Genomic DNA, 17,288 nt, shown 5'->3' with positions numbered 1-17,288 from the left:
GTTTATTGCATCATGAGATGGAGAATTCGACCAAATAAAGAATCCCATTCCCTTCCATTTCAAAACAAAAAGTCAGTCAGTGAAGAAGTGCTTCTTGCGACTTATTTGTCTCTACTTGGTTATAAAGCAGGTTGCGCTTGTGCCCGATTCTCAGACCGGTATGAGCCGAAAGTACAGGACTGCATCTTTTCCCCTCCACTTGCACATACATAATGCCCGGTTTGAGACTCTCTTTTTCTCAGTCCGCTTTCTCAACCGGAGTGGAACGGAGCTTTTTTCGCAGACGGGATTTTTGCAAAGAAATCGCAAATTTTATTAGACAAGCCAAGCTTAATCGGTGGTATTCCAGGTTTTTGCGAAGAAAAAACAAAGTTGTGCATTTTTTTTTTCATAAAAAAGTGCTCACATTTTTTGTGCCAAAAAAGAGGTACAAACACAGTCGCCCTTTTTGTCAAAATTGGTCCCAAGGCCACATTACCGTTGTATCCGAGTGAATTTGACGGATTTCTATTTCTCGCATCCCTTCCACTCTCGTTAGGTGATCGGGTCACAGAGGAGAAAGTCTCTCACCACTGCAAACTTCCTCCGCAGTCCAGCCATGGGAAATTGCCTCAGTCCGATACGGTGAGATCTTACACGTCCATCTATTTTTGATGAGAGTTCTCTCTCGCGAGTCCCTTTGGCTTGATTAGCTCGGCCATGGCATTGTAGTCACCTCTTTGTTCTCGTTTTCATTACATGAACTCCGATACCACCACGTTTTTTGGATAGTTTGACCAAACAACAATCATTACATTGTGAGGTGGATAATGATGATTGTTTACTAACAACCCCATTTTTCCACACTCTAAATTAAATATGACTCTGCGGATTTATTTAGTACACTCTTAGAAAACTGGGATTAAATCGTTACTGACCGGAGTACATATGACTCTACCGACACTGGTAATAACGGGCATGCATTACCGGTTAATAATTTGTTGTTGTGGTAATGAAAAATATATGTATGGTATATACGACTCTACCGGATTTTTAACAGTGTGCATAATACGAATGTGGTCATATCTTGGCATGAAATGGTGATACATAAAATTCAAGTTTGTCACCAATTGTTGACAAATTCAGCATAAATTCGGCCATAAAATTATCACCAAATTCAGTATACTCACCTCTCTAAACAATACAATTTCTTACAAAATTACTTATCTTTGCCCAACATATAACAATAATCTCTGCACTACATACGCAAAATGAATCTCCGGCTAATAATAATCCTATAAATATCAAGATACCGTACACGAGCAGGTCCCAATATTTTGTTAGTCGGTGCACATCTTACCCTTGAAAAAGCGGAAGGAAAGGGAGAGGAACCATTACGAGGCACCCTCGCTCCCAACTCTCATCCAACTCTCAGCCTCTCATTGCCAAAGATGAGATCGATATTTCACTCCGGCCTGCAATGCCAACTGAAATGCAAGGAAGCCGCTTCTCTCACCAGTTCCCTCGTCTAGAACCACACTTTCTCCGCTGGGAAAGTTTTTCATCCACATCGTTCCCTCGTTAGGACTTTCCTCCCTCTTAACCATGCAGGAGGAGGCCTGCAACTTTCGCTAAATGCGGTGCTCCTTGTAGGTACGACCAGGGTTGTTAAGACGTGTTTTTTTATAAACAACGCCTAACTTTCTGTAGACATGTGTTTTTTCGTGCTAAGTAACAAGAGAAATCTGTAGAACATCGAGTAAGAATTAGCACAAAATTATAAATTTTTCAAAAAAATATGAATTTCGAAATGCGTCGTACCCATGAAAAGCACCCGTTCTATATACTCGACGATTAAATTGTATCGCATTTTATTCTGAAAATTGTATCACTTTTATACCAAGAAATAAAAATATAAGAAAATAAAACACTAAAAACACGTGCCGCTTTACGAGACAAAACTCCATTACATAAAAAACACGAGAGGTTGGAACCTTGCTGGAAAAAGGGACCCTGTAACATATCGACTTGCACACATAACGATATTAACCCTCCGAGTATTTCTTCCATGCTCGACTGGACAATATTTTTCCTTTTTAGATACTTTCTTCTTCTTCTTCTTCAAGCTGTCTCATTATTGCGAAAAGCGAGCGATTTCCTTTTTTTATTTGCGATTTTTGCCTGACTTGGTTTACTTTGTGGGCTTTGATTGCACAATCTGACGCAGATGGTACTTATACTTGTGAGTATGCTGGCTGCATTAGCAGTGTTGATGAAATGACGTCAATTCTGAGAGCTTGAGATGACGGAATTTAGTGGTGGAGGAAGGAAAAAGATTTTTATTCTTTTTATATCAAATGAAAAGAAAGAAATGGATAATTCACGAGATTTTATCTCGCCGCTGGGACGAATTTGTCACTGAAGGAGCAAATTGCGGAGAAAGTGGTGCAGGTTCGCGTGTCCTCAAGATCTCTGCTAAGATTCTGTGAGATATTGCACAGGAAGGAAATATGTAGGGTAAAACCGCACCTGGTGAAAGTTTTAGTGGTTGGCTTGGAGAATTAGTAAATTTCTGAGTAGAGTAAGATTTCAGTTGGATGTGGTATCCAGATTCGCGTAGGAAGGGACTAAATTTTAGTGCGGTCGGTATATTAACAAAATTCTGTTGGCATAAGTGGTCTCGAATTAGGTATTTTACATTTCAAAAACTTTGAAATTTTGTGAAAATTTGTTACTGAATTATTCGCTAAAACCGAGATTTAGTGGAAAACGAAGTAAAGTTTGACTTTATTATCTAGCTTTCAAGTGTTAATCTACACTCGTTTTCAAGGTTAAGAAAAGATGGCATACATATTTTGTGAAAATTTGTTACCATAAATCAGCACCGGATTAAATTACTTGTGCATAAATATCTTACGAGATTAGAATTTGCAAGGTTACTGCTTCTCTGAGCTGTTTATTCAAATCTTCACCTTGCAACTTATCAAATATTTAATACTAGTTGACAGCTTAGTTTATTTGCTGCTTAGAAACTTTCGAATTTATTCAAAACTATGTATGTCACCTCGACGAAGTTTTGAATAAAGTAAATTACACTCGGAAAGGCGTGCTTTTCTACTTAAATTTCTAAATTGCTGCTCAAGCTACAAACTTTCCAGTGGAAACTTTTCCCGTCTAAGTTTAGACGCTAAATAGGAAAGATTTCCATATGCCAGGAGTCTGTCAACTAGTTCGTGTCATTAAAAAAGTGTATCATTTTTGTTTACAAAAGTTTACCAAGAAAAACACCAATCTGTGCACATGCATAAATAGTTTATCGCTTATTTATATCACAAAATCTCATCCACTTAACTTCATTCATGAAAACATATTTATTTACAATTTATCTAGTTTGCATCAAGTTAAATTTTTGCATTCGGGAAAATTTCGCATAACAAATTCATCAAAAATACACATGCACCAGAAGAATTAAAAAAAAAATTCATAATTTTGTATCCCCCAGAAATATATATCGTTTTCCTAGCACAAAAAAAAACTACAAACGGCACCCACAACTCCGAAGTTCCGAATTACACGTATCACCAAGTAACTTCCCAGTTAAAAAAAAACTCTACGACTAGTTCTTCTTCTCGGAAAGAATGTAAATATACAATTTACACCAAATGAAATGAATGGCGACGCGTGTTTCTCGTTATGCGTCGAAAACACGGAGTTCCCCTCCTCCTCCACCTTTAGCCGAGTAATTGCTGTCCTTTCAATTTTTTTCTGCCAAGCAACAAATCATGTTTTTAAAGTAAAGAAAACAGGGTTGGGATCTGGGTGTAGCGTAAATATTGGGAATATTTTCATATTTATAATCTTCCCCTCAAGAAAAGTGCACCCTATGTATCGTATCGTATCTTATCGTTACTCGTGGCTGTGGTTTAACCACACGCGAAGAAATGACGGATGTAAGTGTTTGCTTAGATTTGGATTGTGGTGTCGGTATTTTCGGTGTATTACTAAATCTTGTGGATGGATTCGCTCCACAGTTTAAGAAACATTCTGAAGTTGGACTTGTTTATTGACAAATTGTAAATTCACAGTTCTGTATGTTGGGGATGAATTTTAAATGTAAGGAGTGTCCCAATTCTGTATTGGACGGTAGTTTAGGTACGAAATTCTTAGGCAGGAAATATCGAAATTTAATGCATAACTTGCATACACTTAAGTAGGCAACATTTCACCGCAAAATTTCCCTTTGTCAGCTACATACTTACAGAGAATTGGAAAATATGTTTCAGAACTTATTTCTACATCCTCTCAAACCCATATTTCAAAAATCTACATATATGCGGTTAAAGTGCTTCAGGCAGACATGACGTCGAATAACGAGCTAAATTGATCCGGAAACTGACTTTGATCCCATTAAACGAAATTCTGCGTCATATTCCCCCGTTTCCATGGTAATGCAAGATATCGTTTTTGAAAAGCATTCGCCAATTTCTTCACAAAAGGGATAGATATGATGGCATAAAAGTCCATCAGTTTTCCCGGAAAACATACAATTTCCTGTACGATGAAGTTATTTAGATAAAAAGTAAATGGGGTTGAGTCGTCTGTGGATGTAACTCTTTGGGGATGCTTTTCCCTTTTTTGTGTCAATGATAACAACTCAACTTAATTTGAGAGGAAGCTGCATTCAATTCCAATTATCGTGATCCCTTTCATCCATCAACTCGCTGAAATGAGGAGAGGAATTCGGTTTCCTAGCATTATTTTATTACACCATTTCGCATTTATGTATGTATTTAGAGCACTGTTTTACGAAGGGTAGGTTCGCGGAATTATGCCGGCTTAACGCCACCTTTCATCCGGTAGTACCACATCATTCCACTTTATGGATCATCTCGGTCTGCTTATCTTTCTCTTTGTGAATGAATCCGAGTATTTTACTCGGTTTATTATTACCAACTTTCGTGTCTGTGTGAAAGCACAATTTGATCCATGAAGTCTTAAGTACACTGTGAATAATTCGGTAACAAACAAGTTGTACCAAGTTTGGTGATAACTTGCTGCCGGCTTTCAATAAAAAAGTTTAAATTTCGCGGAAAATAAGTATTATTTGCCATGGCATGTCGAATTACGACCACAAATTGCCAAATTGTACATACATCTGTATTAGATATGCTCGATAAGAGATTTGTACCTATTGTTTAGAGTGCAAATACAAATAGTTATCTATTAATAGCCAGTTTCCACGCAAAGTTTGTACATTTAATGTTCCAGGTAATGCAGAACCGATACCATTTATTTTGTATGAAAACGAACGACACCACCACTCATGAAAATGTTGGATAAATAGTTTGTCTGTTTCCAGTTTAGTTTTGTATGTACTTGCTTTTCCCCTCGAGCAAACCTTTAACTCATTATTTATTTGCAAGTTGTGACAAGTTTCGCTAAGCTTTGTTGACATTGCTGAGGTAGAAGTTTGTCCGGTAATGGAAGCAAGTCTGGCGTTCTTTTGACACGGTGACATGAAAGGATCCTCCATTTGCACGAATCATTACGGTCCGATATCCACAAATTGAGATGTTAACGGTTGAGTGTGCAATGCAGCTTCATCATGAAACATTAAAGCATTAACGAGTTCCTGAAAGTGGGTGTACGAGTAACTTGCTCATTCAAAGAGTCTCAATTTACCTCAGGCAAACACTTTGTACCAGAATTTCGCACGACATGGAAGCATATTTACTGGAAGACATGTTTTTTGCAAGGTTTAATTAAAAAATGGCAAATTTGGGTCCAGCCATATATGGACAAAATACTACATCCACTTAATAAATGAAATTAAATGTAGATTAGCATTCCCAAAACAGGCTGGAGATCTTTATTTATAGTCTGCAATTTGCAAAAAATACCTTCACAAGTTATATACATATTTTTTTTACTAATAGTACATTTTTCCATGAAGTTATGTATCTAAATACCTAACTTGTGTACATATATCTATATATTTAGTATACAAAACGCCACTTTTCTATGCGTAATGAAATTGTGCCCACTGTACCATGAAATTGCCATACTTTTTCTTCCAACGATTGGATTGCTATTAAAGTTTTACGACTCATTTTGGAACTTCACTGTCAACAGATGTGTCATCCGTTCCTCGACAACAAGCCCATCTTCAAACTCATATTTAAATTCTTATCCAACAACAAAACTTTCATTTTATGACGAGACATACCCAAGAATGCGATATTTATGTACATACATGTGCTCGGCATCAAGTTTCAAACTTGCATGATTTTGTTTCGCCTTTTCTTTAAACAATAAACGACTTTCTCGCGAGGAATTACAAGTTACGAGACAAGTTAGGAATCTTTTTTATTCAATCCGACACCAGGTTTATGCAAGAAAAACGTGTATCGCAATTTTGGCTTCCATGCCCCCGCATCTGGTTCGTTTTGCTGAGAATAATTTAATACACACTTCCACTCGGCACGTCGTCTCTTTATCACTTCACGGGGTAAATCCAGTCTGAATTTTTATCTCATTTTCCTTTATCCTAGATACCTCTAAAAAGTCAAGAGTTTGTTCTCTCTTGTTTGCGAATTTTATTGTTCTGCAGTATCCCCGAGGTGGAATAAATATTCGCAAACAAAATCAAATTCTCAGGTTCCTTCCTAAGCAAATGTCATTCTGCATCCGTTTGTCAATACGACGTATTTATAAAGTTACGAAATGTCATTCTAAAAATGTACACCAGTTTCTGACGTGATAAGCTATGAAGTTAAATAACATAGTGAAATTTCACTACATAAATTTACATAAATTTTTATAATGTAACTACAACTATTTACTCAAATTAGTACAATGTCCATTGCTTCGTGGGTTTTAACCAATACAGATATTTGCATATTTACCTTGGAAAGGTGAAAGATCACAAAATGGCAATTTATTATACCTTTAAAACCTGACATTCGTTTTCGTCCAAGAAAATTGCAGAATAGATATTTTATGCAAACATGGCTCATCCGCCTGGAGTGATGATGTATTTGCGTACATTCCGCCAAGAAAGTCTTGATCTCCTCTCCCTTCGCAATGTCAGTGGAGTTGGCAAAACTGGAAAGTTCAAATGGTCATGTCACCAGGTTACATACAACGTCACACCGAGCGCCATGCAGAATTGGGTAGTTCGGATGAAAATGGGATCCTGTGGTTTGGTTTTACTTCAATTTCCGTCATTCCGTGTCCTTCTCCGATGCAGTGTTTTCCCATGTTCCGTTTTATTTCAGGAGAAGTATGTAGATTTCTAATTACACCGTAGATCTAGGCACGTAATACACATGTGTATACGTAAATACGTGCCTAATTCACTGTACGCTGCAAAATGTAACTCTACACACAAACCAGCGTACGAGTATGTACATGCATGTGACATGTACAGAAATGTCCAGGGTCCGCGGAACTTTGGGACATGTCCCTCCAAAAAAACTCAGAAATTTCAATGTTCCCATAATGTTCTAGTTCGCTACAAAATGCATTTCTGCACACATATGTAAATATGTACAGAATGTGTTCATGTGGCATGTAAATACATGCACCGATATTCAGGGTCCGCAGAGCTTAGGGACATGTCCTTACAAAAGCTCAGAAATTTCAATATTCCCTTCAATGTTTCCATAATATTAATGTCCCCGAATGCTCGCACAGTTTCCGCAGTCAAAGTTCATGTCTCGTACATATGTACATACATAGTGAACGGAAGGAAGTACGGAAAGAGAGTGGGCGAAAGGAAGGAAGCTGCAGACAACCAAATCCTTATGTGCATACGTACAGGATCATTCTTTACTTCCCAGTTTTCTGTATACATTTTTTAACAGTGAAAAGAAGACCGAGCGATGTTTAAGGGAATTACTGATACGGAAACCGACCTGAGCGACGTGTAAGAAGGGGATAAATGAATGAAGCCAGGCTCTGTCTCTTTCAAGGGAAAGGCTTACTTTTCAATTTAGAATCTGTTCATTGTTCAAGAATCGGATCATTTCCGATAGCATTTTCCGCCTTGTTTCACTCCGATTCATAGAAGTTACTTGAAAGAAATCGCCTTTTTCTCCCAGATGGACACATGCTGAATCTTACTTAATGCAGATCTTTACTGGCTTTGATACAAATTGAACTAATTCGTCTTCCGTCAAATTTCACAATTTTTTTCTACCAATCATGCCACCACATTGTTGCAATTTTCCGCCCCAATACACGAAAATAGCACCAGCTTGATTATCTCACATTTTTCAAAAAGAACAAAATCTTATCAGAAACGTTACACAATGCCCAATTTTCCACCATTTTGCGTCCTACCCAAGCGAATAATAATCGTTATCATTTTCCCCAAAGAATGACCACATAACACTTTCACCTTAATCAAAATTTCCGAAAAATCAATAACCTAACCATCTCCATTTTCTTCTTGCAGGTCAGTCGAGAACGAGGTGACAGACATCGTCGCAGCTTCCGGAACGGACAATGGATCTCTGATTGACGGAGGAAAATTGGATCCTGGAATTGCTGCGGATTCCGACGTGACGATTATTGCTGCCACGACGTCCGCCACCACCACCGGTCAGGACGAAATGGTGCGACGGATCAATGAGGAATTAGCCGAATTCCGCCAACAGCTGAAGAAGAGTCAAGAACTGTTCCACGCTATGGTGAGTTACGCGATTATTTAAATGTGTGCAAATTCCTGTTGTGCAGTTATAATCGAATCTTCCTCAGAAATCTGCATGCATAATTTAATAATATTCAAATATGCTGACCTCAGTAATCCTTCCCTTTCATCGACTCTGTCAGCCAGCAAAATATTTAAATACTGTGTTCCAAACCAAATTCCGATCCTTATCTGCACAACTTTCCCTTCAATGCTTACTGACTGTGACTCGCTAAAAGTTACCAGTTTATCGTTAAGCTGATGACGTGCTGGGCTTGTCTCTCATCGCGTCGTCATTTAGGGCGATAATGGATGTCCTGCATATGCATGGACACAACAACCCTTTTCGTCTCGATAATAACTTGGATGCCAAGTTAAGCTTGTCATAAAGTGAACGAGACGTGAAAACCGTTTTAAGCCCGTTGACGGAACATGTCTCGGATTATTTGTGTTCTCAGAGAGTGAAATATTGTTTGAGAAATATGTAAGAAGTGCTACGTTCCTGCGTGGCGTGACTTTCCTCCGTATGTAAATTGGACAAGAAGGGGAGGCTGACCAAGAAAGGAAGATGGCATCATTTTCTTTCCCCCTTGTTCCCAGTGGCTGCGGAAGCTGTGGGGACAAGTGGAGATAGTAACATTGTAGGATAGGGAAGGGAGGGGTGTGTATAACATGGGCAGATGATGAGGACATCGAATAATCGTGGGGACATTGTCCGTGTGTCCCCACATGTCCTTCTGGCCCTTCCGCCGCCAGTGCATATTCCCTAAATCTCATCCTGCTTTCGTGATCATGAGGCTGGAATGAAGAGAAATGTTAGGAAGAAGAAGTTGCATTTGCATGGATGCAAACAAGGGGAAAATTCAGACTTGCCCAGTCCAACAGTTTGGTTTGTTAATAAGAGTTAAGATACGTATGTATGTATATGTACATAAATGTGGAGGGAGAGCATTATTCTTGTGGGTAAGGAAGTGGAATCCGGTAATAAATGGAATTTCTAACTGAAAGCGAGATGAGAATAAGATGGGCGAATAACCATTTGCCACAACAACCGGGCAATTGCAGGAAAATAGGGAGCGAAATGTCAAGAGTCGTTTCAAATGCTATTTTCACTTGATAATTATGCATGTTGTACATACACCAAGTCGAGGGTTGTTCAGATGATACTTCAATGAAACAGGTTGAAACAGCATGAGGATTATTTTAATCTGTAGCGAATAGTGGCGATGTATTGCTCCACTACTTTAGCCACTTTACATAGATTCGCATGACGACATTTATTCTGAATCATAAAAAAAGATCTTTAAATATGTCTATGAAGGATAACCATATTTACACATTTGACCTTGCGAATTTTGGCAAAATTTGTGAGACTTTGTAAACTTTTTGGTTAAAATAATTTTGTTCCCAAATTTACCCAGCGAAGAGGAATGTTTTAATTTCGCAATGTTATTCGCAAAATATTTGCTATATTTGTATGTGTTGCGATGCGAAATAGGACGAGGTTGACGTGAGTACACCCAATCTTAATTGTAACCTTTGTGAACCTGTGCCAAGCCTAAAATTCCTAAAATTGGTCCCACTCGTCTAATTGGAATTGTTTCATAATTCTAGCAAAGCAACGGTTCCACATCAGCCCTCAGCATGGGCAACGTGACACAATCATGCCCAATCCTGGCCGAATCGGAAGCTAACCTCACACCTAAAAAACCATCGCCAAATTTGGTCACCTGCTCAACCCAGACTGATCCATCAATGAGTGAAAGCGGACAAAGTTCTCGACGGAACTCAGCCCAACAGTCGGCACCTAAAAGTTTGCTGGACGCTATTGACGATGATGGAGATGGGGATGGAAACTATCTCGACAAATTGAGCGATGATATCAGGTTGGTTGCAAAAATCATCTCATGTGCAATTTTTTCCTAGCTCCTCACATCTAAAATTGCGAATTTTCACCGAAACACACAAAAACCTGTCCATGCAACGTCAACAACTGAGCGAGGACCTCATTTAAGAGATTTTTACCAGTTCTTGTTATCCTGGGATGATAAATTGTTACCAATGTGGTAACATAGTTTCACACAAGATTCGTACTAAATTTCTCTTTAGTATGCTCATTTTAATGAAAAACTTTTCATAATAAAATGTCCACTAAAAATAGAATGCATTGCACAACATAAATTTCTCTGGAATTGTGAAACCACCAGAAAGCAATTACGTCTGTGCATTGTACATATGTATGCTCAAAATTCCTATGGTTTTCTAACGCCCACTCTAAATTTTCAATAGAGCGAAATGGGCTCTGCTGTTTGTAGTTAATTTGCCCCTTGGACACATGCACCTTTCCCTGCCAAGAGAAAGCATACGTATGTACATAATTATTAATTAACCGACAATCAACTTTGTGTAAATAATGTGACCAACCTTTCATATTTATCTACAACGTTGTTAGCAAAATAAAATTTTCTTCAGTTAGGTTATCACTTTCTTTCATATAGAACAAACAAACTCATGATTATTTGTTAGTCATGCAATGGTCGACGGCGACCCTGCTGTGCAATTTGTATACATGAGCGTACAATTTAGTTAATAGCGAGGTTTGGGTCGAAGCGTTTTTCCAATTTAGCTTCCAATTTGGCTTGGTGACGTCACTGATGACGTCACTATTTTTTTCTTGAAGCCAGAATCGCTAGCTAAACTGAAAGTTCTGGCTTCGGGAGCGGCTCCCGAAGCTGGTGTTTTGGCTTCGCCAAAACTCGCTCTCAGCCAATCAGAGAGCTAGTTTTTTGTCTCACCTTGTACCGTGCACTTTTTGAACGGAATCTCACACATGTAAGAATTTATCATCAGTTTCTCCTTGTTACAAAAGTTTCATTTTCTTCAATTAACTAATTAGAAATAGCATCCCATAGTGTAAATAAGCATGGAGGAAGTGTCTAAAGCCCAGGGCGAAAAATTAACTAATTTTATCACCGAGGAAGAAATGTAAACACAATTTGAATGTCAACAAAGTTTAAATTTTGCGGGCTGGCCAAGCTGATATCAATTTAGCTTGTAGCCAAACCTGTTTCGTCCAAGACAATCTGTTTTGGCTTGGCTTCGTAAAATGTTGAAGCCAAACCGAAACGGATTTGATTTCAGCTTCGACCCAAATCTCTCTAATTATTGAGATGCATCCCTAATTTGACATTGAGATGAGACGTGATCAAACAGTTCTAGCGTGCAGGATTCTACATGCACGTATTATTTACTCCTCGCCATCCATCCTAATTTATCATGCATACATACATATTTGTGAGATTCATGTAAATATACATATAGGCACGACACGAAGCTTAAGATACTCATACAACCAGTATTATTTACGTAAAAATTTAAGCCTACGACAAATTAGATTCATATTCATACGTCGACTAACCAACTCATAAATATGGGTGCTAGAAGCATAAATAATTGTGTACAATGTACATACATATGTACATAAGTATATGTAGGCATTTATCGAACAATTTAAAAGTTCTAGGCCCATCTCTCATCAAGCTTTCCCACACTCATATGTAATACAATAACCACACCATAACTTTATTAATAACTTTAAGTGGTACTACACAAAATGAACCCTACCACACCAAAGATAACACGACTCTCAACAAATTATGTATCGGCTGCTTCAATTGAAAAATAAATATGTGATATTAAGAGTCATGTATACATAATTTAACTCGGTTTAGTGTTGTGGTATCCGGAATACGGCTACGACTACGTGCATATGTACACATTTACACCTAATACAGCATCACATGTATGTATGTACTTTACCGATACTTTAAGTCATGCTAAAAGTTAGTCAATACCCGACCAACTATGGTAATGCTATTCCTTGCCAATTCTCACCCGCAACAAGTTTGATACATACATATCTTGCTCATATATTTGCATATCCTCGCACCAACCACCAGTTTACTTAACCAGTGTGACCAAGTTAAGTCAGTCAGTTAGTCAGCCAGCGTAAAGTTTTAATCTCTTGTGTTTGTAGACCCGGTTATGGTTAAATTTGCTAATACACTGTGGCAGCAGTCAAGTGGCACTACTTTTACAGTAGAGCGTCGTATCGTATTCGTATCGACTTACTTTCAATATGTATGCATGTCTATGTATCTCATTCGCAACATACAATTCGCATTTATTTATGTCCTTACTTGTACATTGCAATCACAGTCGATATGCATTTGGATTTCCTCTTGCAACACCTGATTGTAAGCGCCAGACATTTCAGCATTGTGCAGTTTTCTCGGTTGCAAATCTTACATAATGTGCAAAAATCATATATCTGTATTTTGCTCCCAGATTACTTAACATGCTTTCTGCATAATTCCAATCCACAGTTACCGATTGACAATAAACCTCCCCACCGTGTTGGAAGAATCTGACCAGGAAGTCGAGACAAGCCCGGGTGGGTCGGGTCATCGCAGAATGTCCAGCATACTTGGGGAAAATCGACGCAAGGCGAAATTGGTCAGGTCACCGGTCGCTCATGAGGAAGATGTTCTCCTCCCGGACTCGAATTCCAACTCAAACTCAAATTCCAACCATTCTCGGGAAAAGATTGATGACGCTGCCAGCACGGAGACGGACTTTAAAAGTGCGGTCAGCTCATTACCGGGGAGTGTGAATTCTAGCGTGTACAACAGTTTGGAGAGACCCTTGCAAATTACGGGGAGTGGTGGACGGGGCAGAAATGGGGATTCGGATTCCATGTCGTTTGTGAGTGATGGCACGTTTGGTTCCCCGTTGTCGTACCCGTCGTCTCCGACGTATTGGACACCGTTGGAGGGGTCAAGTTCACAGGTACATGCAGATATTTAGAAATTTTTAGCTTTGGAGATCAATATAGCATAAAATTTTCAAAATTTCTTGCAAAAAACTTTTTGCATCATGCAAATGACTTTGAACTTTGTGTCATACAGATACTTTGTATGCAAATTAAATCAGCATATTTTTTGCAACTTTTTCCCAGGAGACAATAACTAATATTGACGGAGGGGACAAAACTCCCGTAAATGACGACAATGGTCACGATCACCTCGAAGTTCTCAGTTGCCCGGGTCGCTCTACTCGCAGGACAGAAAATGAAAATGGTTCCAAGAAAAAGGTTCACAATTTATCTTCTTACTTATCAAATTCCAAATAAATAATGTAATCAAAAATTTCATACAGCGTTCCAACGGTCGAAGTGCAAGTTCCTGTGGCCCATCGCTACCCAGCTATAATCAGACTGATGCTTGTGTCATTCCCGACTCTCGGAGAGAGCATATGATTAAGTAATTACATAATTGCAAATTTTTTAACTTGCTAAAAATTCGCAAACATACTATTTTTTCCACAACACAGATACGCGTACGACCCTGTCCGAAGAATATCTGAGGCAGAAGCGGGACTATTATCGAGACAGGAGTGGAGGACGCTCAAGTTAGACTTGGATAAAAAAGACAAAGATGTAAATTTTTGCAAAAATACTTACTGCGCCATTCTACAATTACACAATGATTGACAAACCTCATTATTTTTTTATGTCGTAATAGGATTACCGCAAGGGAAATGAGGAAGACTCGAATGACGTGGAAGGTGGACTCCCTGTCGAATCGGGTTGTCTACGTGGACTGGCATGCGGTCCAGATCTGGAAGAGGAAGCGGAGGAATGCTTAGAAAAATTTCCAGGCCTAGTCGAAAAACTATTTGAGGATTTAGACGTTATTAAGCGAACTCAGAAAAAGTAATTTAAATATTTTAAGTACGGATTTATTTTCATGCAGATAAATCTGTCTACCGATAGCACAGTGATACATATTTGTATGTATGTGATGCGATGCAGTGATAAAATGGATGCACTCTAAATAATGTGGTAGCCCTGTGTTACCAATTGGTGATTATATTTGTATTACCGAATTGGTTGTTACTGGTTTATTTATCTTTTATCACGACCTGATAATACTTACCATAACATTACCAAATCTGGTAGTCTTTTAAGTTAATAGTTAACTTATTTTGTCTAAATTTCATAATTATAAATACGATTTAAAATCATTCTCAAATTTGCTTTCAGTCCGGCCGAATTCGACTTAGAAATTATTTCGGTAAGCTAAATAAGTTTTAATGAAACTTAAATTAAGTTAGTATTTAATTAACTTAATTTGCAATTATTTCCAGACTCGATTTAACCACTTAGCCCACACTTTCAAAGTGGAACACTCAAATTTAACTCAAAGGAAGGAAATTAATCTATCCAATCATGATCACGCCACGACCAAAGTGGAAGACATTATTGAATCCCTGTCTGAAATTGTGCAGGTGTGTAACCAAAGTAAATATTATTGCTCGCTTTGAGGAAATATTTATTTTTAATTATTTTGAAATTGTTCCTTCTTCAGAAATTTGACGATATAACGAGCAAGACAAAAGTGCCTGAGGATCTGTCAAAACTGATCCTAACCTTCAAACACATTCCTGGAGACTTGGACATTTATACGCATGAATTATCCAAAACTTCTCGGGTAAATGGGACAATTATGTTTTTAATCAAGTATTTGGACGTCTTGTCAAATATTTATGTATTTACGTCATGTCGGGAAATTCTGGTAATAATTTCCTTTCTAAATTTTAGCGAGTTGGGATGATGGATGTGCAAGTCCGCCTTTACAAAATGATTGAAGTCATGGTTTTGTACGTGCACATTTTGAGAAATATCTGTTCCGAAAAAGACAAGGATATTCAGTCTGCCAGGTGGGACAATTTTAGTGCAAATTCTAACTTGAAAATTAGCCATGCTTAAATTACAGGAAACTCCTTGATAAGCATAGTATAACCTACTCGATATCAAACTCTGTCACGACGAGGAACAATGGAAACGGAAACGGAAATGGAAATAATAACAACGGAAAGGTGAAAAATTTATGAGCATTATTTTCCCTTCATGTAAATACATATATGATGCTGACTAAAAACTTACGTAACACTGACATATTTCGTAACTAATTAATAATGCAAGCAGCATACATAAATAGGATTTTAACAACTAACTTAAGTAAGTCTCGTGTTGTCATGACAACCTTAAATTCCCTGTGATTTGTAAATCTAAAAAATAAACATCGCATTGAAACTGCAACAATTAATCCACAATTTCCATCCCCGACAGATCTGTAACGGAAACCACGAGGGCGATTTCAACCCCGATTTTCCTGACCGACCTACCCAATTACTCCAACATTTACTCGGACCAATCAAACCAAATCTCAACTTAGATAATAAACTGGTGCTCAAGGACGATACCTCAAGTCCCAACCTACTCATTAGGTATGGAACTCATTTCTATTCCGAAATTTGAAGATCTCCCCAAACAAATCATGCATTCTGCTCATTACAGATTCTGGTCAGACGCTTACGAAACGATACGTTGTGAATTCTTCTGGCCGTGGAATGGAGAAGAAACCTGGAAAGGAATAAAAGAAGGATTTTCCTTCATTTTAATGGTTTTCGGTCTCTTCATCATCTTCCGGAGCTTGTTTCCCACCGTTAATGCGGACTGTTGTCCCGTCGCTGTTAGTGATCTCGGCTCGATGTTCTCAAAACATGGGAAACTACATCATCCTGCCGTTCCGCCCATTTGATTCGGTCGCAAAAAAATTCGTAAATTTTGACAAACAAGTCAGTACTTAAACAAAAGAGATTCAATTTGTTCCTACATATTTATATTGCGTATGTACGAGTTAAAATTCCAGGTTTATAGACTTATTTAAACTTAAGGAGATCATTAAATATGATATATCCGCATCCGATGTTAGCCATATTTAAATAAGTAAAGTGAATATACTGTTTCGTGAGAGAAAATGGGAAACGGTGTGGAATACGTTTAATTAAGTTTACTGTGAAATACTTAAAACTACAGGTCGACATCGTTGTCAAGTAAATAAAGAAAGAATGATAATTTGATAATTTGTGTTATTTTTTGTCGAATTTGCTTGATCATTTACGTTCGTAATGACAAATTGGATTCCTGCTTCATGAAGTGATAATTGGTATTCAGGAATTGAGCAACAATGAATTATAGTTAAGATTGTTTTCCTATTTTCTATGAGGCACTATTCAGCTCGGAATCCATTTCTTGAATATTGAAAATCTCAGACAATGATTCAAACTAAATTTTACAATTGAGTTACAAATATTTAAGTTACATACATATTTAACATCTCGCAATACATATTGTAACAGCTACATAACAGGATTGGAATACATGTATGTAAATATTGTGTTGTCAAAAACCTAAATAGTAAATACATAGGTACATACAACACAAATTGGAAGATATGCCTTCTTTTTAGCAAAGAAATTCTTATGTAAAGGTCATTGTGATTTTAGTCTCTACAGAGCCAGCCAGCCAGCCAGTGATTGCCGATTTCATGAAGTCATGCGAAATTGCAACTCGGAGTTTGTACTGGACAAAGAGAAACATCAATGATTCAATTGAGACAAGTTGATTGCGAAATAACTTGCATGCTCATTTTACCCTGCAAACAATTTGACGTTTCCAATCAGCATGTCCTTTCTGATTGTTGGGGTTGAT

At 37.9% G+C, this 17,288-nt stretch overlaps 1 protein-coding gene across 4 annotated transcripts; it reads left to right on the top strand.

The window, feature by feature from the left end:
* Nucleotides 1–244: 244 nt before the first annotated feature.
* Nucleotides 245–16,660, top strand: LOC110855470. Of its 4 annotated transcripts, none has more exons than XM_035854562.1 (15): nt 245–624; nt 8,438–8,672; nt 10,286–10,557; nt 13,057–13,519; nt 13,689–13,823; nt 13,889–13,992; nt 14,063–14,168; nt 14,254–14,444; nt 14,775–14,805; nt 14,879–15,019; nt 15,100–15,222; nt 15,333–15,451; nt 15,529–15,610; nt 15,720–15,752; nt 15,864–15,987. In XM_035854562.1, exons 1-14 carry the CDS (start codon nt 599–601, stop codon nt 15,726–15,728), a joined length of 2,037 nt encoding a protein of 678 aa, XP_035710455.1. In that variant the 5' UTR covers nt 245–598; the 3' UTR covers nt 15,729–15,752; nt 15,864–15,987. The 4 variants fall into 4 exon arrangements, with proteins under 4 accessions (XP_035710455.1, XP_035710454.1, XP_035710453.1 ...); XM_035854561.1 differs by having other exon boundaries at nt 246–624; nt 15,508–15,610; XM_035854560.1 differs by lacking the exon at nt 15,720–15,752 and adding an exon at nt 16,092–16,660 and having other exon boundaries at nt 249–624; nt 15,864–16,021.
* The last annotated feature ends 628 nt before the right edge of the window (nt 16,661–17,288 follow it).

Source organism: Folsomia candida, unplaced genomic scaffold, assembly GCF_002217175.1.
Source record: "Folsomia candida strain VU population unplaced genomic scaffold, ASM221717v1 Fcan01_Sc001, whole genome shotgun sequence".
In the NCBI taxonomy this organism is placed as follows: Eukaryota; Metazoa; Arthropoda; class Collembola; order Entomobryomorpha; family Isotomidae; genus Folsomia; species Folsomia candida.
The sequence above is the reverse complement of the archived record's forward strand: the minus strand, read 5'-3'. Positions and strand labels throughout refer to the sequence as shown.

Excerpts from the sequence above, each read along its gene's own strand:
- LOC110855470 (XM_035854558.1), top strand. The coding sequence starts at position 599 with ATGGGAAATTGCCTCAGTCCGATACG. Across the intron at positions 8,673-10,285 it reads AAGAACTGTTCCACGCTATG|CAAAGCAACGGTTCCACATC; the intron begins GTGAGTTACGCG and ends TCATAATTCTAG. Across the intron at positions 13,824-13,888 it reads AAAATGGTTCCAAGAAAAAG|CGTTCCAACGGTCGAAGTGC; the intron begins GTTCACAATTTA and ends AATTTCATACAG.